The 27788-nt window shown below is 40.3% G+C and overlaps 1 protein-coding gene across 1 annotated transcript in view; it reads left to right on the top strand.

The window, feature by feature from the left end:
- The window catches only part of SLC10A7 (solute carrier family 10 member 7), a 240268-nt gene that overhangs the window by 154537 nt on the left and 57943 nt on the right, over positions 1-27788 (top strand). Inside the window, exon 6 of the mRNA XM_040331731.1 lies at positions 21199-21234. Coding sequence (XP_040187665.1) covers positions 21199-21234 — 36 coding nt within the window. The remainder of the gene's footprint in view (positions 1-21198; positions 21235-27788) is intronic.

Raw genomic sequence — 27788 nt, 5'->3', positions numbered from 1 at the left:
GGTGGAGAATCTGGGAGAGAAGCTGGTGTGATAAGAGGAAGAAGGCTTATTTCTTCCTAATATCAGCACCAGTGGGTTAAAAATGAATATTAACAACATTATATATACGTGTTTGTGTATATAGATACTGTGTGTGTGTGTGTGTGTGTGTGTATGTATGTATGTATGTATGTATGTATGTATATATATATATTATGTGTGTGTGTATGTACACACATACAGTATTTATATATATATTGTAATAGTGAGGGTCCCGGTCACCATAAAAACGCAGCAAAAACGGACACAGAGTCTGCATGTCAGTGGACAGCAGAACTTCACAGCATAACTTTAAAACGGAGAAAACTGTTTTGGCAGCTTTCTCCAGGTTTTGCTAAGTTTGAATGGGGCTGTGTGGTTTGGAGATCCTGCAGAGAATTGGGCGGGATGGGATCTCCGGCACTGTGTCCAGGTCTTGGGAATAGCCAGCAGGTTGGGTGCTCAGGTGAAAACAGCCAATATAATCAGGTACTGGGGAGAACAGAGTGGAGAGGAAGGTGGAGTGTGTGTAGCTGGCTGTTGCTGCAAGGCAGACCTGTGTGTGGGGAGCTGTCTGTCTACCCTGCAAGACTACATCCCTTGTGTGGGGGGAACTTTGTGCCGATGGACTGAGAGGCTAGTAGACCTGGGGTGGCTAGTGAGTCCAAGAGGGGCTGAAGGAAGTCCTGAAGTTGGGGAGACAACAGACTGGAGAATCCTGTTGAGGCCAGGAGTGGGCCAAGGTTTAACAGGTACAGCCAGGCTGAAGTAAGCCTAGGAGCCAGCAAGCTTGGCATTTTGTGTTTGTGAACTGTATTGGAGAAGAACCCCTGCGTGGGAATCCTATGAATGGACTTTTTATTTTGTTTCCCTTTAATAAAAATGGGCTGCCATGCCCTTAAATCTTACAACTGGCTGCTGTGGACTCGCTAACAATCGCATTTACCACTTAAGCTAAACCCCCAATGTTTACAATACAAACACATATATACAGTATATATATATTCATGTGTTTGTGTATATATGCATATATTGTGTGTATGTACGTACGTACGTATGTGTATGTGTGTGTGTATGTATATATATATATATATATATATATATATGTAATTACATGTTCTTTTAAACTTTAGTTTCACTTTTTGAACTCGGCTGCACTGTAATCTCACAATATCCCACGAGATTACAGGCAGCCCACCCACTTTTACACAGATCTCGGCTGTTTTCAGAGAAAACACTTCTCCTCTGTAGTTCTCAGTTTATTAAACCGGCTGCAGAGGAGATAATTTTCCTCTGAGAACTGCCGAGAACTGAACTGAGAAAAAACTTCTCAGTTTATTAAACGGACACCTAAAGGTGGAAAAAGTTCTGAAATTATTTATCTTTGTCTGATTTTTTTTTTTTTTTTTTTACATCCCAGAAACCTGACATTTTAACATGGGTGTGTAAACTTTTTATATCCACTGTATGTAGGGCCTTTGTTAACATTAAATAACACAAATATTTATAGAGATCTAGATCTAACAAGACAATGGACAGCTGTAGAAGTAAAGGGGATGAAGGGTATTTTGTTCCATTAAAGGTACTATTCCTCCAAAATAACAACGTTCATGTCCATTTAAATATTTATTTTTGTGTTCTAAAGCCCAGTAACCGCAAAATGATTGCTGGGCCTGGAAAAAAGCTTGTTTTATGCCGCGGGGTGAAACAGTTAAAACATTTCTCATCTATTTTAGTCAGAAATATTGTTGGTCTTGGTTCAATCAGTCGTGTGAGGAGAAATTGCCTACTGACTGCATTTGTTTCAATTTTTTTTATAAATGGATGAGTTAGGAAATCTGCTCAATGGCAAACATTCATATAGAAAATGTAGAGAAGCTTTGCAGGCAAACCAAATCAAGGCATGAATGCCGAAGCTTTGCACTGTAGTAGTTTGAGATTCTGTTAGCTTTAGAAGGGTTAACATAAAGCGGCACAGCAAGCATGTGCAGGATATTTTATTGAAGAAAACACTTCTGGCAGATGAATTCTCCTGAGGAACACAAAGGCTGTAATGTGATTTGGCCATGCCAACATAATAAAGGGCCCCTATCAGTAGTGTAAAACAGTATGGAGTGATAGTGTATGTATGTGTGCATGGAACGCATATACATTTTACAGGGTCCCACAGGGCTTTGTCTCAGACCGGGAGCACATGGACAAGTAGGATTTTCTGAGACTTCTCAGAAGTCATCTGCTCATCTCTGTGTTTGATACATTTTAAAGAATTGCTCTTGCCGTCTGATCTTTTCTGAGATGTCACATCCTCAGCATTCCTTTTAGGGCTTGTATACACAGACATCCAGAGCCTGCAAGGCCCTTGGATGCTTTCTGCTCAACACTCGAAGGCTTTAATGACAAAGGGGGGCTGTGGTAATGAACTGTCCTAAAGCATGGTGTGAGGCCTTAAGACTGCAGGCAACATGGCAACCGATGTTTTGGGGCAAGGAGAAGCAGCATTTTTTCCTTTTTTTTTCTTTTTAGCCATTGCCTCTATGCTTCTTCTCACACATCAAGGGGCGGCTTTGGTGTGCATAGGGCCATTCAGTCCAATATACCATGTCCCCGTTCAGATGCTTGTAGGTGGTTTAATGACCTGAGGTGTAAGAACAGCAGACCTTTCGAGTAACCAATTTTGCTTCTGGACTACTGTAAGGGCTCATTCACACTACACACGAGCAGCACAGTGGCTAGGTGGTTAGCACTTCCGCCTAATAGCACTAGGTTTGCCAGTTTAAATCTCAGCCATGACGTTACCTGCCTAGAGTTTGCATGTTCTCCCTGTGTGGGTTTCCTTCAGGTACTACGGTTTCCTCCCATGCTACAAAGACATGCTGGTAAGTTAATTGGCTCCTGACTAAATTGGCCCTAGTATGTGTACAGTATCTCACAAAAGTGAGTACACCCCTTAGTTTTGTAAATATTTTCTTATATCTTTTCATGTAACAACACTGAAGAAATTACACTTTGCTACAATATAAAGTAGTAAAAGTACAGCTTGTATAACAGTGTAAATTTGCTGTCCCCTCAAAATAACTCGACACACAGTACACCCCTAAGTGACAATGTCCAAATTGGACCCAATTAGCCATTTTCCATCCCCGGTGCCCAGTCCAATTTTCAGCTTTCAGCGCTGTTGCATTTTGAATGACAATTGCGTGGTCATGCAACCCTGTACTCAAACCAAATTTTTAGGTTTTTTTTCCCCAGAAATCGAGCTTTTGTTTGGTGGTATTTGATCACCTCTGAGCTTGTTTGTTTTTTTTTTTTTTTTGCTAAACAAATAAAAAAAGACTTGATAAAAAAATATATATTTTTTGTTATAAAATTTTGTAAATAACTACATTTTCTCCTTCATTGACTGGCACTGATGAGGCGCTAATATCATCCTCCAATCTCAGAAATTTGTCAGAGGGAGACATGGTGTGACATTACCGTGGCTGGATGATACCGCTGCTGGCTTGTTAAACACTGCTTGAATATTTTTAACTCATTGAGTTTTTTTGGGGGGAAAATGGCGTACGTGGAGTCTGCTCACTGCATCTGAGCGAATGCTTTCTGGTGGGCCTTCAGGATACAAGAGGGCAGTGATAATTACTTCCCGATGGCGAAGAATGGATACAGGTGTCTCAGGTGGATTTGCGCTAGATCACGTGGAGCCTAATGCTTTATGGTATTAAGATGGTGTTACTGTTCATCCCACCTTTATACAGGTGTAATTTACGATCCTTGTACATTTGACATACCTATAGTGTCACACTGACACTTAAAGTGGAACATCCACTTTAAGCACTTCTCACCCCCTTACATGCCACATTTGGCATGTTGTCTTTTTTGGGGGCGGGGAGTGGGTGCTTGGTTTTGAAGGGGACTTCCTGTCCCACTTCCTGATTCCGCCTCTCCCCCTAGGTGGCCCCTCCCTCTCTGCAATCTTCTGGGACACGTGACAGGTCCCAGAAGATTGCCTGTCCATTGGGAGAGCGCAGTGCGACTCACTGTCATGGCTGGATGCCCACATTATCGATGGAGGCACCCAGGAGAGGAGAGGGAGAATAGTGGGGCTCCGTGCGCCCGCATTGCTGGACCGTGGAACAGGCAAGTGTCTGTTTTGTTAAAAGTCGGCAGCTAAGTAGCTGCTGACTTTTAATAAAACAAAAAAGCCTGGAACTCTGCTTTTAACTTTAGCTTTTTCGCACATTCACAGCACTGCACTTTTATTTTCATTTATCCATTCACAATTTGTCTAATTGTAGTGTTGGCAGTTTTCATATTTCATTTGGTGACAAAGTAATTATAATTTACTAATACACGGCACTGATATGCAACATTAATGGGCACTCATAAGTGGCACTGATGAGCAATGATGGGCAGCACTAATAGATGGTACTGATAGGCAGCACTGATGAGGCATTGACAGGCATTCCTAATGGGCACTGATTGGCATCCCTGGTGTGCTCTAGTGGGCAACCTTGATGGGCCTGCACTGATAATGCGCAGACCCCCACACCCTGACAGGAGTGCCGCTTATCGTCTCTCCTCTACTCGCACCTTGTTAGCGTGGATAGAGGAAAAGCCTATAAAAGGCACTTCCTGGATACAATGTAACCAGTTGTGATTTTACACAGCTGATCACATGGTAAAGGGCCTACATCATAGGCTCTTTACTGGAATCGGAGATGTTGTGTGTCAGAGCAACGCACTGCACTACTTATCGCTGTGCTACATGGCCACTCAAGCAGCTTATCCTGCTGGACGTCATATGGTTCCCGGTCAGGATAATAGAGCCACTCTGCAGTCATCATTTTGCATACAGCGGGTGGGAAGTGGTTATAGATTTTTAAAGCCGTAGTAAACTGTAAAATAAAAGCTTTCTCCCAGCAACCTAAAGGCATAATGTGCTAGTATGCCTCACATGGCGTCTGGAGCGCGGGGTCACAGCTTATATGCAATACCGATTTATATTGATACCATCAAATGTAATTGCCAAAACCTGTGAAGTAAAAAAAAAACAATCCTGCTTTGGGTCTACTGGAGAAGGCAGTTGGTGGCGTTCCCACCCCCTCTCCACATCTTCCGCTTGCAGTGCCCCCCTCATTCATTCCCTCCCCCCTCTCTCAACTACGCTTCATTCTTCCTTTTCTTCCCTCTTCTTTTTTACTTTCTTCCTTTTCTGATCATTGTTCTGTTTTTTATTTTTTTTTATATTTATATATATTTTTAGTTTTTAGTTTTTTAATTCTAGTTTTTAAATAAGCCTTGGAGGTGTGGGCCAACATGGAGGTCGGCCACACCTTTCAATTCCTGTTTATCTCATAGTACCTCTAGAAGCGACTTTAAATACTGTGTTTTTTTTTTTTTTATGGTTTCCTTTCCAACGTGACTCAGGCATGCCTGTTATACACTGCAACGTATACCTTTCACAATGTTACCCCAGAACGTGGATACATTTCTTTGTGGCCGCTCGATTAGCTATGCATAGAGATGGCATTTGCTGGATCTTATTCTTATGAATGCAAAACTCTGTCTGCCGCTGGTTGGAATCTTTTGCTTGGAACTTGGTTATATGCATGTTGGTACCATTTGTATTACCTTTGAAAACTCTCAATAAAAACAATTTCTTTGTGGAACGAAAAAAAAAAGCTAGTGTTAATCATCTTTGGCTCACAACATATCAATGCACAAAAAGTACACATTTGTAGGTGGATTCAGGTAGGCGGGCGCATAGTTGCGGTGGCGTAGTGTATGGCATTTACACTACGCCGCCGTAAGTTAGCGAGGCAAGTACATGACTCACAAAGTACTTGCCTGCTAAGTTACGGCGGCGTAGTGTAAATCGGGCGGGCGTAAGTGTGCATAATTCAAATTCGGCTGAGGGGGCGTGTTTTTTGCTAATGGGGGGTGACCTTACGTGATTGACATATTTTACGAACGGCGCATGCGCCATCCGCCTACATATTCCAGTGTGCATTGCGGCAAAGTACGCCGCACGGTCCTATTGGTTTCGACGTGGACGTAAATTACGTAAATCCCTATTCACGGACTACTTACGCAAGCGACGTAAAATTTTCGAATTTCGACGCGGGAACGACGGCCATACTTAACATTACTATTCCAGCTATTTGATGGAATAACTTTAGGCCTGATAATGCATAAGGTAAACGGCGTATCTGTACTGCGTCGGCCGGGCGTACGTTCGTGAATAGGCGTATCTAGTGATTTACATGTTCTACGCCGACCGCAATGGAAGCGCCACCTAGCGGTCAGCCTACAAATTACACTTTAGGATACGACGGTGTAAGACACTTACGCCGCTCGTATCTGAGCCTAATTTAAGCGTATCTGGTTTCCAGAATACGCTTAAATTAGCGACGGCGCACATTCAGACTTAGGCTGGCGTATCTACTGATACGCCACCTAAGTCTTTCTGAATCCACCTATTGATGTTGAAGATGTATAGAAAGCTGTAAAACCAGTATTTGATATTTAAAATCTGATTTGAATTGTTCTTCTGAAACCGTTTTTCTTAAGTCATGTGACTGGCACAGCACCAATCAGGGCTGTGCAGACACAGACTCACATTGTAAGGTAAGTATTAGATGGGGCTGCTGCACACAAAAAAAAACACTTCAGTCTTTGGAACTACTTCAAGTCTTCCATTGTGGAGTTCCAAAAACATCTGCAATTTGTGGATATTATGATCATCCTTTGTTCTAGCAAGGGGCAATCTTACTTTGTAAAATGATACCTTAAACCTTTTTTTTTTTGCAACGGTAGGAAAGTGTAAGTTTAACTTGGCAAAGTGATAACTTGGAAATATAACTAAATTTAAATCAGTATATACCTGAGCCCTCTGTGTAGTTTAATGTTGTACAGAATATAGCTATAATATTCAAACGTGTGACAGCAATCTTATACAAAATAGAAGTGTTTGTGAAAATGATTATTTTACAGGTAATAATTATTGTTGCCAATATATATATATAGTGCAGCTGCAGATTTGTATTGGTTTAGTACAGGGATAAGCAATTAGCGGACCTCCAGATGTTGCCAAACTACAAGTCCCATGAGGCATAGCGAGACTGACAGCATCAAGCATGACACCCAGAGGCAGAGGCATGATGGGACTTGTAGTTTGGCAACAGCTGGAGGTCCGCTAATTGCTTATCCCCGGTTTAGTAGTTCTTGCATTTAAAACCATGACAATAAACTTAATGTAAATATTTTTTAAATGCATGCCAAACCTTTCCTTTAAAATAATGAAATATTTGTGAGGCTGTGTAAAGTCATACTTTGCAGAAAGTTAGATTTCTGAAGCCCCATAGCACAGCCTGGTGGCCAAGAGGAGTTTTCGTTTTAAAGTACAGCAAAAGTATTTCACTAATAAAAAGCAGAAATGTAGTAGACAAGGCATTTGTGCCATAAATGATACTAAAACATACTTTGTTTAAAATGATGCCACTATGTTAAAAAAATTTGAACCCATAAACTGCATACGCACTGAATATGTAAAATCATAAAGTGCAGACACACACCATATTGTATCTAAACAAAACATATTAGAGAACATGTATGTTCATACATAAATATACTGTGTGTGTGTGTGTATATATGTGTGTATATATATAATATATATATATATATTGTGTGTGTGTGTGTATATGTATATGAAAAACAGGAAGGGTGAGGTGCACCTCGGTCACAGATGTATGTGCAAAAGCAATCAAGCCTTCCTAAAGGCTTATATCATATGATAAAAATCAAGAGGGATTGCTGTACAAAAGCGTTTAAAAGTGTTTTAATGAAAAGAATAAAACCTCCAAAAATTACAGGCAGTCTTGATTTATTATATATATAAAATAAGCATTTATTGGAAAGCAAAAAAAGTGTTCAGGACTGATAAAATGAAATTACATTTTATCGCAGCTCACTGTACTGCAGCTCCAGGCCACTTACACTGCGGTGTGAACAGGACAGTGGGGGAGATTTACTAAAATTGGAGCACCCAGAATCGGGTGCAGCTGTGCATGGTAGCCAATAGGCTTCTAACGTTGGTTTGCTCAATTAACCACTTGCCAACCGGCTCACGCGGATATACGGCGGCAAAGTGTTTCGTTCCCGCAAATCGCCGTATGGATACGTCTATACCCTTTTAAGGGCAATAGACATAAACACACAAATCCCTGTTCTGTCAAGGTAAGAAGAGGCATATTGTTTGTTTCTACTAAGTCAGTCCCATCCTCTGTTAGAACACACCTAGGGAACACACATTTAACCATTTGATCACGCCCTAGTGTTAGCCCCTTCCCTGGCAGTGACATTTTCACAGTAATCGGTGCATTTTTAAAGCACTGATTGCTGTATATATGTCAATGGTCCCATAAATGTGTCAAAAGTGTCCGATCTGTATGCCGCAATGTCACTGTACTGCTAAAAATTGAAGATCACTGCACTTACTAATAAAAAGAATAAAAATTACATAAATCTTTCCCATAGTTTGTAGACGTTATAACTTTTGCGCAAACCAATCAATATAGGCGTATTGTGTGTTTGTTTTTTTTTTGTTTTTTTTCTACCAAAAATATGTAGAACAATATATATTGGCCTAAACTGAGGAGGACAAATTGTTTAAAAACATTTTTGGGGATATTTATTATAGTAAAAAGTGTTTTTTTGTGCTAGCGACAATTAAAAAAAAAAAACAACTGCAGAGTCGATCAAATACCACCAAAGTAAGCTCTATTTGTGGGAAAAAAGACAACAATTTTGTTTGGGTACAGCGTCGCCCGACCGCACAGTTGTCAGTTAAAGCAATGCAGTGCCGTATCGCACAAAATTGCCTGGTCATTAAGCAGCCAAATCTTCCCGTCTTTAAGTGTTTTAAGCTTTGACAATAAAACGTCAAAGCTGTTTTTTTTACAGAGCTAAACCAGATTTTGCATTCTTTAGTTTTAGTAAATGTCCCAGACTGTGTCCCAGCAGTGATGTGCTTGCATCCAGTGCAATAAAACACATAAAATGCACTGCATTATGCATGCACAAGGCCTTCCTAAAACTGTCCCAAGGCTTTCATGAATTAGACGCAGTACATTTTTTTTTTTTTAAAGGGACCATACCATCATAAAAGTGTTGCAAATGTTTTCCTGGTACCAAACTGGAGGCCATTAAGTCTATAAATCGTCAAAACCATTATTCCTTGCAAAGTAAGAACAATGGACAAGCGCACCTACTATTTTTAAATCTTTACATCTGCTCATTGCACAGGTTGTTTTGCACAAAAAAAAAAAACAGGTGCACATGTACCTTTTTTTGAACTTGGACTTGCCATATTGGTAATAAAATAAGTCTAGTTATTCCTTTACATACATTGCCAGATTTGTTTTCGCCCTCTGACTTTTTTCAATCCTAAATTGTTGTTTTTATAAAGCTGTATCTGTAATTTCCACACTGGGCCAATTATCACATTTGACTTTTAGCAGGGCTGACTCAGTTTTCACCATAGTGGATGTTCCCAACACTTTGCCACTGACAACCACTCTGAAATATTTCTTATTAACCTAACAAAGGCAATCTGAAATCAATATTTTACATTAGAATACAATGTTTGTAAAGTCTTGGAAATGCATTTGCAGAGATTTGTATAGATTGATTTCCAATTTTTCTATCACTGCTTAGGCAAAAAGTCTTCTTTTAACACCGCTAAAATCTCAGCAATACATTGCAGCAGAGTTTCACATCAGAGGTGTAAATGGATTTCCTGAAAGTTTCAGAGCATGCCGGGCAGAGAAGGAAGCCTCTTTGCACTGACACAGTTGCTGTTGGAAAGCTCAGCTTTGCAAATGACTTAAACTGTGATGATGATGACCTTGCTCTGAAAAGGACAGATAATCATTCATGAAGGAAGTTCATTCCTTTGCTGATTGCACATGTGTCAGTTGTCTTATGCATTCTCCTTCTGCTGGATGCACATATTGCAGTCTGATCTGTAAGGCTGACTTTTTTCAGTGGCTAGCCAAGTGTGGAAAATAGGGTACTGATACTTTTTCTTAAGTACCCGCCTATACCAATTACAGATGAATTTTTTTTTTATGTCATGTGAATATGGACTGCGTCTTTTTTTTTTTTGTTTGTTTGTTTTTACTATAATTAATTATTATTTTTTACAATTTCACCTTTAAAATATTTATTAAAATGTTTTTATTTTATTATCAGCCCTGTTGAAGGGGGGGGGGGGGGCTTTAGTGAGATATCAGGGATCTAAACAGACCCCTGACATCTCCCCTTTGAGACAGGGAAAGGGTCTGAGGACGCAGATTTCTGGCCCTCTTTCTCTGCGGCCTCAGCTGCCTTAAAAATTAATGAACAGGAGACAGCAACTCCTGTTCCTTTATAAACTGAGACATTGTAAACTCAATGCTCAGTTATGAATGGACGGTCAGTGATCACCAACTCTGTTCATTCAGAAAAGGAAGGAGTCAGTAAATGATAGATTTACCATCTCCTTCCTCCACTCTCCATCCTGATCCGGGACATGGGGGACCGGAGGAGCACAGAGTGCAAAAGCTTGATTTTAACCACTTGTCTACCATGTCATTTATATATGTAACTTAGTAGATGTGGTTAAAGCTGAAGTTTCATCTGCTTTCTCTCCATATGCTAATACATTTTTTAATAAAAACCTTTTTGGTTGTATAACATACCTTATTTTAGACTCTTAAAGGAACACTAAAGGTACAATTATTATTTTTTTTAAATAACATGCATGTTATACTTACCTCCACTGTGCAGATCGTTTTGCACAGAGTGACCCGGATCCGTGTCTTCTGGGGTCCCTCGGCGGCTGTCTCGGCTCCTCCTCGCAAAAGCTTTCCACGTTCATGCGAGCTCCCTCGCATGGTGGAAAGCTTTTGCGAGCGCGCTCCCGTGATACAGCAGCGGCCATAGCCGCCGACTGTATCACTCGCCCCCGGCGCGCCGCGTCATCCGCTGTGATTGACAGCAGCGCCAGCCAATGGCTGCGCTGCTATCAATCCGCCCAGCCTAGCCAATCAACGGCCAGGCTGGGAACCGAGCAGGACGACAAGCACGCGCCCGGGACTTTCGAACGGTGAGGTAAGTAAAACGGGGGCTCGGGGGGGGGGCGGTGCTGTCAGATGTTTTTTTACCTTAATGCATAGGATGCATTAAGGTAAAAAAACTTTTACCTTTACAACTCCTTTAAGCTTCGTACACACGATCGGATTTTCCGCAGACAAAGCGTCGGACTTTGTCTGTGCCTGGATTTTGTCTTGTATACAAACGGTACACAATTGTCGGCCAACAAACACGAACGTAGTGACGTACTATGTGTTTTTTCAGCTCTTGAGCGCCAACCTTTGGGCACCTTCTGCTAATGTCGTGTTTTGTGAGCATTGATTCCAAGCATGGGTGTTTGGACTTTGGTCTGACGGACTTGTGCACACGATCAGAAGATCTGACAAGACCGTTGTCCCTGGCTAACTTATAAGCCTGCCATCCAACATTTGTTTGCGGAAAATCCGACAACAATTGTCTGATGGAGCGTACAAACGATCATATTTTCTGCCAACAGGCTGTGATCACACAATTCCTATCAGAAAATCTGATCGTGTGTACGAGGCTTAAGACTTCATCACTAGGTCTCTGTGCTTCTCTATTCAATGCCAGTAGGTTATGGCTGGTGTGAGAGGCCAGCAATGCACTGTACAATTTAATTAATTGTAGCTTTCAGTGCTTTTAAAATTGTTGTATTTCCTAAAAATGGCTCTGCTAAGGTCCTCATCTGGCCTGCAAAGCTTGACAGCTAACTGATCAGTAAAGCTTTTTGTTCTGGAACTAAACCGTGTCCTTTTACAAGCACTTTTCTGCAATTCTTTGACTTGTTCCCTTTGGCCAATGTCAACCCCTGCTGGATTTCTTCCTCTTCAAAGTGCTGTCTCGTCTTTCATTAAACACAGAATTTGCTTTACATTGTGAACAGTCTGCTGTTGACAGTTTCCTTTTTGCCCTCATCTTAACGTTTTTAAAAATATCTGCAACCCACCAATGATGAGACAGTTTTAGATGATTATAATGAAAACTGGAGCTGTACTATCCAAAAACACCTCATAGACACACTTCTAAGGCCCCATGTACACGGGACGCTACTAAACGTACGTTCAGAGGCAGTTGGACGCTTTTTTAACTGCCCCTGTACTCATTCAATGTTATCCTATGTGACCATGTACACAGTCTCGTGTAGGCAGTTGCATTTAACAGTATTTCTTTGAAATAAAAAAAAAATATGTTCAGACGCAGAAGATTTCCATGTTTCAGACGCCAAATGCGACTAAACGCGGTAGCCCACGTTTAGCAGCGTTTCGTTTATATCCGTTTTTGGCCATTTAAAAAAAAGATATATAATTTTATTTAAATTTTTTGAAACACCTCTAAACGCAAACGCGGCAAAACTATGCTGAACGCGGCAAAACTGACGTTTTAAACGTGGGTTACTATCTGTCAAGTTTAATCATTTAGGAGCAGTTGTAAAAACGTCCCGTGTACATGAAGCATTAGCTTGTGGACAGCCTTCCAAGACAAGTTGAAGCTGTTATAGCTGCAAAGGGTGGGCCAACTCAATATTGAATCCTACGGACTGGGACGCCATTAAAGTTCATGTGCGTGTGAAGGCCGGTGTCCTAATACTTGGGTGAGATATAGTTTATTACCTGAATATATTACCAATATTAAGAAAAAAATAAAAGCCTTTTTTATTATTATTTCAGCAGCTTAGTAGGTGTCCCCATTTATTCTTCATAATATTGTTAATTTCGTCAAATATTTTCGGCGTCAAAAATTAACACTGTTGCATACATTTTCTGCCGTTCAGTTTGTGCTCTATAATGGAAATTTGTAACCGGAGTTTACATGGTCACTCTTGTAACTTCTTTCATATAACTGCCTGCATCTTCCTGTTGGCCAGAGAGTTAATCTTCAAATCCTTAAACCAATATAAAGGTTCCAGTGATGAAAAAGCAAATGTGCATATTGAAGTCTTAATTTCCATAATGGAAAGATCACGGCAGATGATAATCAAGCCGTTACAATGCATGTTCCCTTATAGAGAGAGTACAGTATATGTTGGATGAAAGAATGACAATTCAAAGGGGCAATTGCTCTGCATATAATGTTCAGAACTTGTTCTGTGTTTCTACTGTACAATATTAGGCTAGGAATTATTTCTGGGCAGTTTGTGTTTACATTTTTAAGCTGCTGACAGTAGGAATACACTGGTTTAGTGAATTAAAAAAAAAAGTGTGTTTTGCTGTTCTCAGTGTTCAATAGATATCCACATGCACTCTGGTTCTCTGTTCTTTGTTGAAGGAACACTGTGTGATCCAAGTGTACTGCTAGAATTCCTATTTTTTCCTGTAATGTTAACAGTACTAAAATAAAACCGTACTAAAATAAAAGGCTTATGCTTATTATTTCCAATTTTCCCATACATTGAAATGCGTAACTTTGGACTTTTACAGTATGCAGTCTGAATAGCTCTAAAGCATATTTATTTTATAATGAAAAGACAATAAAAACATTTTTCCTGCCTAAGTAAATTAATATTCCTCAGATACTAGACTACAATTGTAAAGTTTTTTTTTTTTTTTTTTTTTTCAAGTTTAATAATTTTATATTGGCATTAAAGCAGAACTCTGAGCAAAAATACACACATTAAATACAAAAGTGTATGAAAATTCTCAGAACATTCTTAGAACTTTTGTTTGTCGTTTAAAAAATGTAATTTGCTTTCATCATTTGATTTTGAAATAAGTGGACTTAACTGAACAAAATACACTGTTATTAATTTAAAAAATAAAACAATCCTGCGAGCCACCACTCCTATGAGCTTAAGTGTGGAAATAAAGCTGCTAGTGTGTAAACATGTCTCATAAATTGTGCCAAAGACTAAATAGTAAACAAAAACGCAGCGCTAATGAAATGTTGGTGCACACACCACTATATATAAAAAAAGGGGGCTATGTCCAGTAAGTGATGTAGATTTGTGCAAGCAAAAACTTAAAGTGAATATAAGTATGCAAATTAATTAATAAATATATATATATATATATATATATATATATATATATATATATATATATATATACAATCAAATTAAATCCATATCACTCTAAAGTGCATAAGCATGCATGATACATAATAGTGATGAGTAGTACAATCTTTAAATAATGACACACAAGTCTGTATAAAAGTATTCTTGGGTGCCTCAGTGCTTAAAAAAATTTAAAAATATTCCACAGTGCTTCAGTGTATGTAATAATCAATGGCAGCGATCCTAGGGTGATGTTTTGGTACAATTCATACAGTAAAAAACTTGGCCCAGTGAGTGATCCCAAAGTCATGCCAAAGTGTAGTCACCCAGGTGCTCCCCAATGTACTGTGCCATACTGAAGCAGAGCATTATTCCCTCCCTTCTGGGATTGGGCCGCAGGGCAGAATTCCAACATAACGACCCCATACACACCTCCAAGACGACCACTGCCTTACTAAAGAAGCCAAGGGTAAATGTGAGGGACTGGCCAAGCATGTCTCCAGATCTAACCCCTATTGAGCATCTGTGGGGCATCCTCAAACGGAAGGTGGAGTACAAGGTCTCTAACATCCACCAGAGGAGTGGAAGAGGACTCCAGTGGCAACCTGTGAAGCTCTGGTGAACTCCATGAGCAAGAGGGTTTAGGCAGTGCTGGAAAATAATGGTGGCCACACAATTTTTTTTACACTTTTGGCCCAATTAGACATGTTCACTTAGGGGTGTACTCACTTTTGTTGCCAGCGGTTTAGACATTAATGGCTGTGTGTTGAGTTATTATGAGGGGACAGCAAATTTACACTGTTATACAAGCTGTACACTCACTACTTTACTTTGTAGCAAAGTGTAATTTCTTCAGTGTTGTTAAATTAAAAGATGTAATAAAATATTTACAAGAATGTGAGAGGTGTACTCACTCTTGTGAGATACTGTAGATCTGAGTTTGTCCCGAGCACATTTCAAGACCCTTATTGTTGACCGACTCGCTACCAGTCAAGAGAAAATTAAAGAATAAGTTCTGCTTTTAAAAAAAATAATAAGTGCACTTATATTTGTAGGAGAAAATGTGCATTTAATGTATTTTCTTGCAAGGAGGCGTTCTTGCCTTGAAGGCATTGCGTCCTTGATCATCAGTCAGGCTTCTACATGCAGATAAGCCATGTAGCTTTCTGCTTGTACCTCCATACAGGCTGTCAGTTTGGAAGCTACAGGACTTGTGAATGAACTATAAAGACGCTCCTTAGCACCCTTGCAGTTCATTCAGAACTACAAGCTGTCTGCCGCAGTGGCTGATGGTACTTGTTCATTCATTCACAGAAAACTATGAATGAATGATACAGGCATGTTGGTGGAGCCCTTCATGACCGCGCTGTTTTTGAATTGTAACAACGGGTGTGGGGAGATGATCCCCCCCACCCGGTGTCACACTAAAGGGGAAATTGGGAGAGGCAGCAGTAGCTGGAGCATGTTACATATTCCAAAATGTGAACTTATCCTTTAACATAATGCATACTTTTTGGGAGATGCAAACATAACATTAGACACTAGAAAGCGTGAAGGGAAACTTCAAATAAATAATTTATTTTATTTAGAGATTATTGGCAGTTTTGTGGCAGGAATTAATCGACTTTAGTTGCCAAGCTTCTCTTTGTTATATTGCCAATAATAGTTGGCTGTACACCATAGTATGTAAAAGTTCGCCAACTTTGAGATGTCTATAAGGCTCTTTTCGCACGAGCGCTCCGATCAGGTACGCCTGTCAGTTTTTTAGGCGGACCTGATCGAAGCCTCCATTCACTCCTATGGAGCAGCAGATGTCAGTGGTGATATGTCCGCTGACACCTGCTGCTATCTGATCCGATCCTGTCCACCAAATCCAGACGGATGGTGATCCTATTTTCCATCCATCTGGAGGATCGGGTGACAACGAACATGCAATCTGTTGTCATCCGATTTCCCCATAGAGGAGATCGGGACTCCGTCAGACCTATCAGCAGGGGTCAGCGGAGCGCTGCCCATGCTAAACAAGCACATGACACAAAATGGAGGCGCCTATGTGAAAGGACCCTATAGCTTGATGTTGTAGAAGTGAGATTCTGGTGTAGTGTGTGTATTACCCAGAAATATCACACTAGAGAGATAGGAAAAGGAGGAAAGCAAATAGAGGAAATTAGTAGAACAGGGTAATCCCAAGTATATTCTTCAGAATAATGGATGTTTGAAGTAGATTTATTTTAAAGGGTTAGTTCAGCATGACCAAAATATGTATTGGCTAAGTGTCTATTACGAGCATCATTGCTATTTAGATATTGAAAACAAAAGCATTTGATCAATTTGTCTATAATTGATCAGTAAATCGGTGGATAGGTGCAGCACCAGGCAGCGTTATTTCATTAGCATCCTTGAAGTTACAAAGTGTATTTCCCCTCTCACAGCTTTGGTTCTCCCCTGAGTAATATCTCACAAAGACAGTGGGCCTTTACCGTAGCTGGACAAGACTTCTTACAAAGCTTTTAACTCTTTGAGCTGTGTATAGCTTTGTTTAATAGTTGTTCTGTTGCCTCTGTGGAAGAGAGTGTGCACAGAACTGCGTGGCTCTGCTGCCTCCTGGGTACAGAAGAAATGCAGTCAGATGAAACACTCGCTACATACTTTTTAAATATTCATGTATCACTATTTCTACATTAAATTGACATGTTGTATCTTTTTTGTTATGAACTGGTTCACCCTGTAGGTTTTGCAAACATGTGCATATACATTTTTGCTTAAGCGAACCTACCAGCTAGTTTAATCTTTTAAAGCTAACAGTTCTGCTAACTATAATGCTGCATTCACATCTAGGCGGACGAAATCGCGGCGTTTTGTCGCCGCAAATCGCGGTAAAAATAGCGGCGTTTTGTACCGCGATTTGCGGTATTGTCCGCCTAGATGTGCCCCAAGATGACCCCCTCTATGGAGATGATTCCCATCTCCTAGCCGAACGCTCGAAGACGCCTGAAAAAAAGGCCCGGGACCTTTTTTCACGCGGCAGGCGACAGGCGTCCGGCGTTCGGCGTGGAGATGTGAACCATCTCCATAGAGGGACATCTGTTTTCAGCCCTCTGGCGGCAGCGGCGTAGCGCTGCAGGCGTAAAAACGCCTAGGTGTGAATGGGGGCTAAAACAAAAGAGAGATGGCCAGTGTTGGCTTTACTAGCCAGAAAACCCTTCATTTGTACCTATGTAGCCAATAAGAGGGTTAGTAATTGGATAGAGGGTGGAGGGTGTTGGCACTGAACACAGGAATGTTGGGGCAATAGCAGACCCCTTGCATTCTTTCCCACAGGGCAGTTATTTGTAAAAGTCTAAAATAAATGTATATGTGTGTTGTGTGTTATGTTAGCATGTATTAAAAGAGCTTTCTGCTGCAAAAAGCAAACTTGCTCTGTATTTACAGATGATAGCTATTTATTACGTTAGTCATCAGTGCTTTACAATTGTCACCTCTGATAAAATTTCTAAAATGACCACAGAAATAAAATACAGGCACCTAGTGAACACTGCATATGGGTTCAAAACTCTTCCCTAGCACCTCAGGAACTCTGTAGTGTTAAAAACTAGTCCGCTTCTTATGGGTTCCCAACTTTGATGAGCTGACTTAATGGCCAATAAGAAAGCGTGCAAAGGTGAATATCCAGATTTGCCTAAAAACATGGCCAGAGATTCCTGTCCCACTGAGGAAGATGTTTTGAGGCTTGCGTTTAATTGCTGTAGCCATTTAAAAAAAAAATTCAGGTGTGATCACTTTCACTTTGGTTTAAGTCTTAGCTTTTATCAGAGGCCAGCCTAGTTGAGCAAACTGGTAGTTAGTTCAGGTGCTGCCATAGATCACTATTGGAGTTTATTTACTAAGGGCAAAAAGACTGATTTCCATCATTCAGTCATGTGCAAGCAAAATCCTGATTTTCTTTTAATTTTCCTTGCACCCGATTGGCTTTTCATTTCAAAGCTTCACCACAATCACTTGGCTCTGGGGAAAATTAGTGCAACTGCATTTGCAAATGCACAGTCTATTTGTCTTTAGTAAGCCACCCCCATTGAGTTCTAAGGATAACGGTCTCAGTATTGCAGAGATCTGACACCAACAAATTTTGTTCTGTGCAGGGTAATGAACGGCAGCCTTCCTGTCTGGAAGGCTGCCCCTTCATAGTTGATTTTTAGTACCTTAGTCGCATTACTGAATCGCTAGTAATTCATCTGTTGGTTGCAATTGATAAAGCTTCGATTACCTGCTTGCCGACCAGCCACCGTCTTCATACTGCGGCTGGTCGTCCCGTTCCCACGAGCCGTTGTAGCTGTATGTCAGCCCTTTAAGTGGGGATAGCGGGTGCGCACGCCGCCGCTGCACTGCAGGGTACATGAAGCGCATGGCTAGCGGTCGCGATGACCACCGGCCACGCACGATCACAGGCACGAGAGGCAGAACAGTGACGTTTTGTAAGCTGAGAGGCAGATTGTGTGTTCCTGTTAGCTAGGAACAACGATCTGTCATCTCCTCTAGTCACTCCCATCCCCCTACAGTTAGAACACACACAAGGGAACACAGTTAACCCCTTGTTCGCCCCCTAGTGGTAACCCCTTTCCTGCCAGTGACATTTTACATAGTAATTGGTTCATTTTTGTAGCACTTTGGTCCCAAAAATGTGTCAAAAGTGTCCGATCTGTCCGCCATGTCGTCGCAGTCCCAAAAGAAATTGCAGATCACCACTATTACTAGTGTAAAAAAACAAAACATAAAAATGCCATAAATCTTTCCCATAGTTTGTAGATGCTATAACTTTTGCAAAAACCAATTAGTATAAGCTTATTGTGATTTTTACATATCGGCCTAAACTGAGAAAACAAATTTGCTTTTTAAAAAGCAAGAAGTACAAAATATTGTTGTGTTTTTTTTTTTTCAAAATTGTTGCTTTTTTTGTTTATGGCGCAAAAAATAAAAACTGCAGAGGTGATCAAATACCACCAAAATAAAAGCTCTATGTGTGGGAAAACATTTGTTTGGGTACAGCGTTGCATGACCGTGCAATTGTCAGTTAAAGCGACGCAGTGCCATAATGCAAAACATGGCCCGGTCATTGAGCAGCCAAATTTTCTGGGGCTGAAGTGGTTAAACGGATAGAGAAAACGGCCTGCTTTGTAGCAAGTTGTATGTAGAAAAGATCAATTACCCTCAACTGGAACCTTTTGTGATCGTAGTTACATAGTCTGGTTGAAAAAAGACACAAGTCCATCCAGTTCAACCAATAGAAGGGGGAAAAAACATTGCTGTCAAGTGTTACTTGCGTAGTTCATTCTGTAGGGAGCCATTCCTTTTTTTTTTTTTTTTTTTTTAGACCTGGTTCACATGTTTTGCGTTTTTATATATTTTTTTACATTCATTGCACTAAGGCTGTTTATAGACAGTTTTTCAATTTTAATTTAACCACTTGGTTACTGGCCCATAGTCAAAAGACATCCTGTTTTTAAAGATGGATATCTCGGGAATGGCAGCAGCTGCTGCCACAACCGAGGTATCCATCTTTAGTGCCAACGGTCCTGTAAACGATAACAGCGGTCTCCGTGGCGGATTCGCCGCGAGATCGCCGTTATCGGTGGCTGGAGAGGGGCTCTCCCGCGCCCTCCCCCACTTACCGTAGCCTTCGGTAGCGGCGGAGGCAATCGGGACCGTTCGGCTGTTGACTGGGGTTGCGAGTGAGGGAAAAATCTCCTTCACCCGTCCCCATAGCTCTGCTGGGCGGAAGTGACGTCAAAACGTCAGTCCCGTCCAGCCTCTTAAAGCAACATTTTTTTTTTTACCCCAGATCTCATATTTAAGAGGACCTTTCATGCTTTTTTCTATTACAAGGGATGTTTACATTCCTTGTAATAGGAATAAAAGTGATATTTTTTTTTATAGTGTAAAAAAATTATAAACGAAATAAAAATAAATAAGAAAACCAAAAAAATGTTTTTTTAAAACGCCCCGTCCCGACGAGCTCGCGCACAGAAGCGAAGGCATACGCGAGTAGCGCCCACATATGAAAACGGTGTTCAAACCACACAATTGAGGTATCGCCGTGATCGGTAAAGCAAGAGCAATAATTCTAGCCCTAGACCTACTCTGTCACTCAAAAAATGCAACCTGTAGAATTTTTTAAACGTCGCCTATCGAGATTTTTAAGGGTAAAAGTTTGACGCCATGCCACGAGCGGGCGCAATTTTTAAGCATGACATGTTGGGTATCATTTTACTCGGCGTAACATTATCTTTCACAATTATATAAAAAAATTTGGCAAAATTTATTGTTGTCTTATTTTTTAATTCAAAAAAGTGTTTTTTTTTTTTTCAAAAAAAGTGCGCTTGTAAGACCGTTGTGCAAATACGGTGTGACAAAAAGTATTGCAGGGACTGCCATTTTATTCTCTATGGTGTTAGAAAAAAAAAAATATATATATAATGTTTGGGGGTTTTAAGTAATTTTCTAGCAAAAAAAAACAGTTTTAGTCTCGTAAACACCGAATCTGAAAAACAGGCTCGGTAATCAAGTGGTTAATCAGCCAGCAGTAATCAGTGTTGTGCCATTTTATTCTGATAGTGGGGCGACTCTGCTGTCAGAATACACTGATCAGCGGCTGCAGCTGATTGGCCTAACCAGTGGGAAGCCACGGGCTGCTGAAAGACTTTACAACCATTCAGAGAAGGGACTTTGAGGACAGGAGCAAGTTGTTCTAGTGGGACCAGTTCATTTTGTTATTCAGAGCACTTCATTATAGTATTATAGATTGTAGAAAAGACAACAGAAGTTTAATGTTTGTGCCAGAGCTCCTGTATACTTTTCTATACTCGCACTCCTTGCCCTATAAAATCACAATCTGTATTGCACAGGATACACATGCCATATTAAAGGGTGGCCATATTGGCAATAATGCTATTCCATAAAATATCCTTTGTGATTATTTATGTGTGATGTTTAACATTTTTATTAAATTGATCATGATTATTAACTTTTTCGTATTATATTTCCAGGGTATTGTAGTGACTCCTCTGCTGCTACTTCTGTTTGTGAGTATCCTTCTTCCTTTTACCTTCTTCACTAATATATACAATGTAGATATAAAGAGAGAGATATCAAAGCAATGTATCGTGAATTGTAGAATTTACAGGGGCCTGGAAACAGACATTTTCTACAATACTGGTGTGGAGCTTTGGTTCTTGTATTTGAAGTCTTCGTGATATGTGGAACTTCCACAGATGGGAAAAACAGACACCAAATTGTGTGCACTATATGAAATTTCAGGCCAAGTATATGTAATTTTGGGAGACAAACCTTGGGTTTTTATAGTTTATTAATGTTGCAGTTTTAATGCGTTGTTGAGCCATTTTCTCTCCTTCATTGCTTTTCTAAGATACTCCATTTTAACTGCAAATAATTGTTGTAAATAGATTATTGCAGGGAAAAGTCCTTATTGCATTTACAGATTGTTCTTGTATTTTTATTTGTATATAACCAGTGGTGTACATTTCTAGTTCTGTTTTAGAATACAGGAAAGAATGTGGACAACAAATATGAGCCTCATAGATTATTAAAGAATTCCTGAAACTTTTCCTTGTAAGATCAGAATAATGCCAACAGCAGGTTATGCTTTAAATTATAAAAGACGTTTCTTTAAAACCAAGCGTCTGCCTTTTGTGGAAGGCTGTAGATCTTGTGTTTACATCTTATTTGCTGTGTCTGTGAATAGTTTTCTCCAAGACAGTCGCATCAACTAACACAGGTTTGCTACTTGCCAGCAAAGTCATTAGACAAGAAGTGAAAACTCCTTGGCCAAATGTTGTACTTAAAGTTTATGTACTCTGAATTTTTTGTTTTGAATAAGGTTAAAACTCCCTCCATCAATGTGCCATTGGGGACTTTTCCCTTCACTTCCTGTCCCAGAAAACGCAACAGGAAGTAAGAGGAAAATTCCTATAGTTAGGGGAAATTCCTGTCATACACAGTTGTCACCAGGACAGGAGTCTCTTTTGAACTATTTCCCTTTTACTTCTGGGTACTAATCTAATCGTTTTGCATTTGCCTCCATTTTCTTTCCCAGTTTGGGACAGGTACAGCAGTAAAAACTCGACAGAGGGTGTAACCTTCCCCCACTTCCATCAGTTTTTTCCTAGATATACACTATACAGTTTTTGCTGCCACCAACGTATATGATACATCAACAGCAGAAGGTTTTACACACAATAAGTGTAAATCTGACAAGCCAGCCCCTGCACACCCCCAAAATGTGTTTTGAGCTCCATGCTCCTTTCTGCGTACCCAGAACCTGCAAAGCAAGGGCAGCCATGTAGAGGGGAGGGAGACCAACAAACATCTGCTGATCCCACCTATCTAGTTAGAGCCCAGAAGTGAGGTGTATCACCTCACTTCCAGGTTCAACTGTCACGGGATAGGAATATGGTAACTGGCTAATGTGGCGTGAAGATGCAGACTGCTGGGCTGTCAACCTTACCCAGAATAAGCACATATGCATGTTGGGTGTCCCAACACCCTAAATTATGTGTTTTCTACATCGCTGTAAGAACTTTCAAACTTTAACTGCCATGGTTGTTAGATGTAAATAAAGCTAGATGGGGAAATCCCAAACTGCACAAAGCTGGCATTCGTATCTTGTGATATATATACAGTGTATATATATATATATATATATATGTATATATATATATATATATATATATATATATATATATATTTTTTTAATCATTGTAATATTTATTGTATGTATTATAACGCAGAGCATCCAAACAAACATTTACTGAACTAAATTTGTAAACCATATTATGACTATAAGCTAGTTAATATGTTCATTATTAAAGTAAATTTGTTGTGTACCTTTTTCTTTAATATTATTGTGCTTGTGTGAAATTAGGCCCAATTGACCTTTGTTGTTATGCAACAAGAATTCAGCTGCACACAACCAAGCCTCTTGAGGATGAATAATTGTAAGATGTCTCATTTTGCTTGATTAAGCCATATAATGTCCTCCTCATGGTTTAACAGCTTTGATACTATATGTATTATTTATACTAAGATGCATGTTTCGATGCAAGTTTAGCTAAAAGTGTGAAACAGAGTACACATCACGATGACAGGATGAAAGCGTTTTTTACATTTGTTATGTACAACATATCTACATTCTTGTAGTACTTTTTTAAATATACCCAATGTGCCTCAAATTCACAGAACTACGATAAACAAAAGATGTTTACAGTGGGAATTTCAGAATTCGAATACTAATACCATTATTGGTCTGGAGATATACCAAGACTAAGTAGAAGCCTGTGGTCAATAATACTTCAAGTGAAACTGAGCTCAGAATGTGAAGATTTGCTATGTTAAAGGGAAAATTTAGAAATGTGTATCCTGCCTAAGCAGTACCCTGAATTGTTTTACCTTTTTGTCTGGAATTCTTCCTGAAAATAGCAGTGCACTGCCTGGTATGTGAGGATGCCTAGGCACTCCCGTGTCTGCATTCTCATAGTTGTATATCTGCAGTATGAAATTAAGGCACTGCTGCCTTTGACTGATGGAGATGTCATTACTGGGCTGCTGTGCTCTATGTGTGGTACATATTTGGTCAAATTAACCACTTAAGACCCGGACCAATATGCAGGTAAAGGACCAGGCCCCTTTTTGCGATTCAGCACTGCGTCGCTTTAACTGACAATTGCGCGGTCGTGCGACGTGACTTCCAAACAATATTGGCGTCCTTTTTTTCCCCACAGATAGAGCTTTCTTTTAGTGGTATTTGATCACCTCTGCGTTTTTTTTTTTTGTTTTGTTTTTTGCACTATAAACAAAAATAGAGCGACAGTTTTTAAAAAAATTCAATATTTTTTGCTATAATAAATATCCTCCAAAAATATATAAAAAAACATTTTTTCCCCTCAGTTAAGGCCGATACGTATTCTTCTGCATATTTTTGGTAAAAAAAATCGCAATAAGCATTTATCGATTGGTTTGTGCAAAATTTATAGTGTTTACAAAATGTTGACACATTTTTGGGACCATTGTCATTTTCACAGCAAAAAATGCTATAAAAATGCATTGTTTACTGTGAAAATGACAATTGCCGTTTGGGAGTTAACCACTAGGAGGCGCTGAAGGGGTTAAGTGTGACCTCATATGTGTTTCTAACTGTAGGGGGCGGGGCTGGACGTGTGACATCATTGATCACCCTTTCTTATATCAGGGAGCAGACGATCAATGGCAGCGCCACTGTGAAGAATGGGGAAGGTGTGTTTACACACACCTCTCCCCGTTCTTCAGCTCCAGGGGCCGATCGCGGGACTCCGGCGGAGATCGGGTCCCGCGGTCACGGAGCTTCGGACTGGGTTGCGGGCGTGCGCCTGCGACCCACGGCTGGGCATTTAACAATCACGTACAGGTACGTGATTTTGCCCAGCCGTGCCATTCTGCCGACGTATATCGGCGTTAGGCGGTCCTTAAGTGGTTAAGCAAATATTACACCTCAGTAATATGTACACATTCTCCTTATTTTATCTCTTTAAAAACAAATGCTGCTAATATAGAAAAATACCTGCTGGCCCTGCCAAGAACATACACCTCCACCATTAGTGATAAGTCCCTACCCACCATATGCTAGTGGAATTAGTTTGTATTATCTGTAAATAGTACAGGGAGGAACACTTCATATTCCTATACTATTCCCCAGAATCCATACCTGCAGGAGGTAGTTTGTGATGTGTGGCAAGACAAGAATGTTATCTCAACTACTACTGTTCAGCACCACTTAAAACAAGGTTCTTATCTAGCCTCATAGTAGGACAGTCCTTAAATAATGTTAAAATTTAAAGTGGTCTGGTAGAGAAGACTTTGGGACAGTATTTTGTGTAATTTTGGTTCCACTAAAAGCAAGTTATATTATTAGGAATTATATTCTGGCCTGGAAATTACCTCCTGCTGGAATTTGCGTTTGTTGTATAGTAGCGAGACAGAGGGATCACAGAGGAGCGGTTTTAGCAGCTTTCCCCATTTCGGTCTCCAGGAGAGATATCAGAAGCTAATAGAATTTAAAGCAATGATATAGTATTTTCTGTAAAAGTGATCTCCTTGATGTAAAAAAAAGTTTTATTTAAGTGAGGGCAGCCATATTTGCCTTTTACATGCTCAGATTATTCTTCCTGCTACACAGTGTTTGTGCTTTGCTGCTCAGTGACAATGCATGTGGACTGCCTCACCAAAAGCAATGCACTTTTTATATAGTTAAAGCGGTTATAAACTGCTAAAAGATAAAAAAAAAAAAAAACTGTAAGACAACGGCATAATGTCCATCGCATACTAGCACATTATGAAATACCTTAGAACTTAAGCACTTCCAGTCACTCCCCATGAGTGTCTCACCTATAACCCTAACCCACTCCGTAAGTCTTTTGCTAGTGTCATGGAACTCTTCTCCCCCATGGAGAAATCAATCTAAGCTTTACTATTTTTTTTTATTTTACTTTGGATTCTTCAGTCAACTCTTCAATGTACTCTCAACTGTCTTCTAATACAACAAACAGAACAGTGCATCTGGATCAGATCAACCTCTGGAAAACCTTTTGGAAACAAACAATGACCCAACACTGTGGGGCCACCATGCAATGCTGCTTAGGGCACTGATTCCTGGGTGATCACTTTGGCACTTCATACAAGTATAGTTAGCTCCAGTGTTGTATACAAGTCCAGGGCCATGGTCCATCTCTTTGAGACACAGACCCTGAAGACCTCTCCAGGAGTATGCAACACTAGCAGGCAAAGCCTGGAGCCTATATAGGGACCAGCGACATGGACAGGTAAAACTGGGTCACCCTGTATCTCTGATCTCTGATCATTACTGTAAAAAACTGGGACAGGGATTTGAATGCATTACATTTTTCTGTCTAACATTTTCAAACTTGGTGTTTAAATTCAACCACTGTCTTACTCTCAGGTGGATGACCAAGTGTAGCATCACACCACAGGTTGCACACTTTACCGGCAGTTCCACGTTGAATATTTTATAAGGTACTCAGGCACTTCATTCCACCCTTTTGCCACAAGGACTTTGCTACTGGGTGGTCTGCACCAGGGTTGCTGCATACTCCTCAGACACGCTTGCACTATTTTTACACCCTACTCCATGAGTACCTCACAGGGGATTATCCTAAACAAAGTGAAAGGGAGATACGGCAAAAATTTAGGCTAGCATTTTCTCTGCTGAAGCCTAGCACGATACTCAGTCTCAGAGTGACAAGGTTTTCCTTGGACCAAAGTAGGACTCTATTTTAACACCGGTCTCTGCATTAAATTCAGGCTCTATCTTAGGCATGCAACAAGCAGCCTACCTGACTAAGGCAGGATTTTGTGCTACTATGCCACTGTGCATTGGACAGCTAATGGCTTTAATACAGCCATTGTCATCCAGAGCTCCTAAGTGCCAGGCTACTTCAGTTCCACTGTCTCTACCTGAGTCAGATCCTGATACGTCCACCCCAGATGAGGCAGACACTGAAGAAAATGAAGAAGATCCTGAGGCAGTGTTAAGAGGCTGCGGAAGATTTCTCACCCTCGGTCTCCAATGTAATTGATGGTACAGCTTCACTCAATACGTTTGCCAATGGTGATATGCTTACATCTGCTGTGCGCAAAAAAGCCCTGGCATTGTCACACTTGAATTTCACCCCTCCGAAAATCATTGTTGAGCTCTATCCAGTGGAAAAGGTGTTCACAAAAAAGTGGTCTGTTCTAGTAGTAGACTAAGTAAAGATCATCTTTTTTTTTTTATTATTTTTATTTTTTTTTACTCTTGCAGGCCCAGCTCTGCAAACCAGTTATGCTGCAATTTCTGTTTGTCAAACTTCAGCTAACCGGACTAGGGCAATCAACAGCCAACATGATCCTACACCGTACTTGACTAAGCAACTATCTTCTGCCCTGGTCTTTTGAGTTGATGCCCTAGAGCTAGTAATGATACAAACCTCCAAAATGGTTCGGATTTCATTTACATACGCAGAATACTGTAACCTAAAGGCTGTTCAGCTAAAGCTGCATGTAAAATATGCTTCACTTGTATGCCCTTTTTACTTGTCTTTTTGGTGAGGCACTGGAACCTCTACCTCCTCAAAAGGCAGAGCACCTCAGCGCTGTACCCAGACTTCAAATTTTAGGACTAAGTTCGTAGGTTGGACTTGTCTTTTTTCACCCTCACCTACTTTGTAACTATATACGTTCAGCTCTTACTTCTGGCACACGACTTAGCCCACCAACGTTTACCTAAAGCCCTCTTACAAAGGAGAAGTCCTCACTCCTAAAAGGAGGGGGGAATGCCTGTGAGAGTTTGACACTATGCCTGTGTGTTTAATTGGTAGTTTCAAAGGATTGGGTACAAATTGGAGTTCAAAACACATCTCTCTTTCGAATCAGCCACAATCTGCTCAAGGACAGTCTGGTTTGCAGAATATCCTACACCATCTCTGGTCTCAGGGACTATCTGTGCCAGTACTCCTACAGGACAGATTTAAAGCATTCTATTCAATGTTTATGGTATCAAATATCAATAGGGGAAATTGTCCTATTCTGG

The sequence above is a fragment of the Rana temporaria genome, chromosome 1 (assembly GCF_905171775.1).
Source record: "Rana temporaria chromosome 1, aRanTem1.1, whole genome shotgun sequence".
Classification (NCBI taxonomy): Eukaryota; Metazoa; Chordata; class Amphibia; order Anura; family Ranidae; genus Rana; species Rana temporaria.
This window is presented reverse-complemented; position numbering and strand designations above follow the sequence as displayed.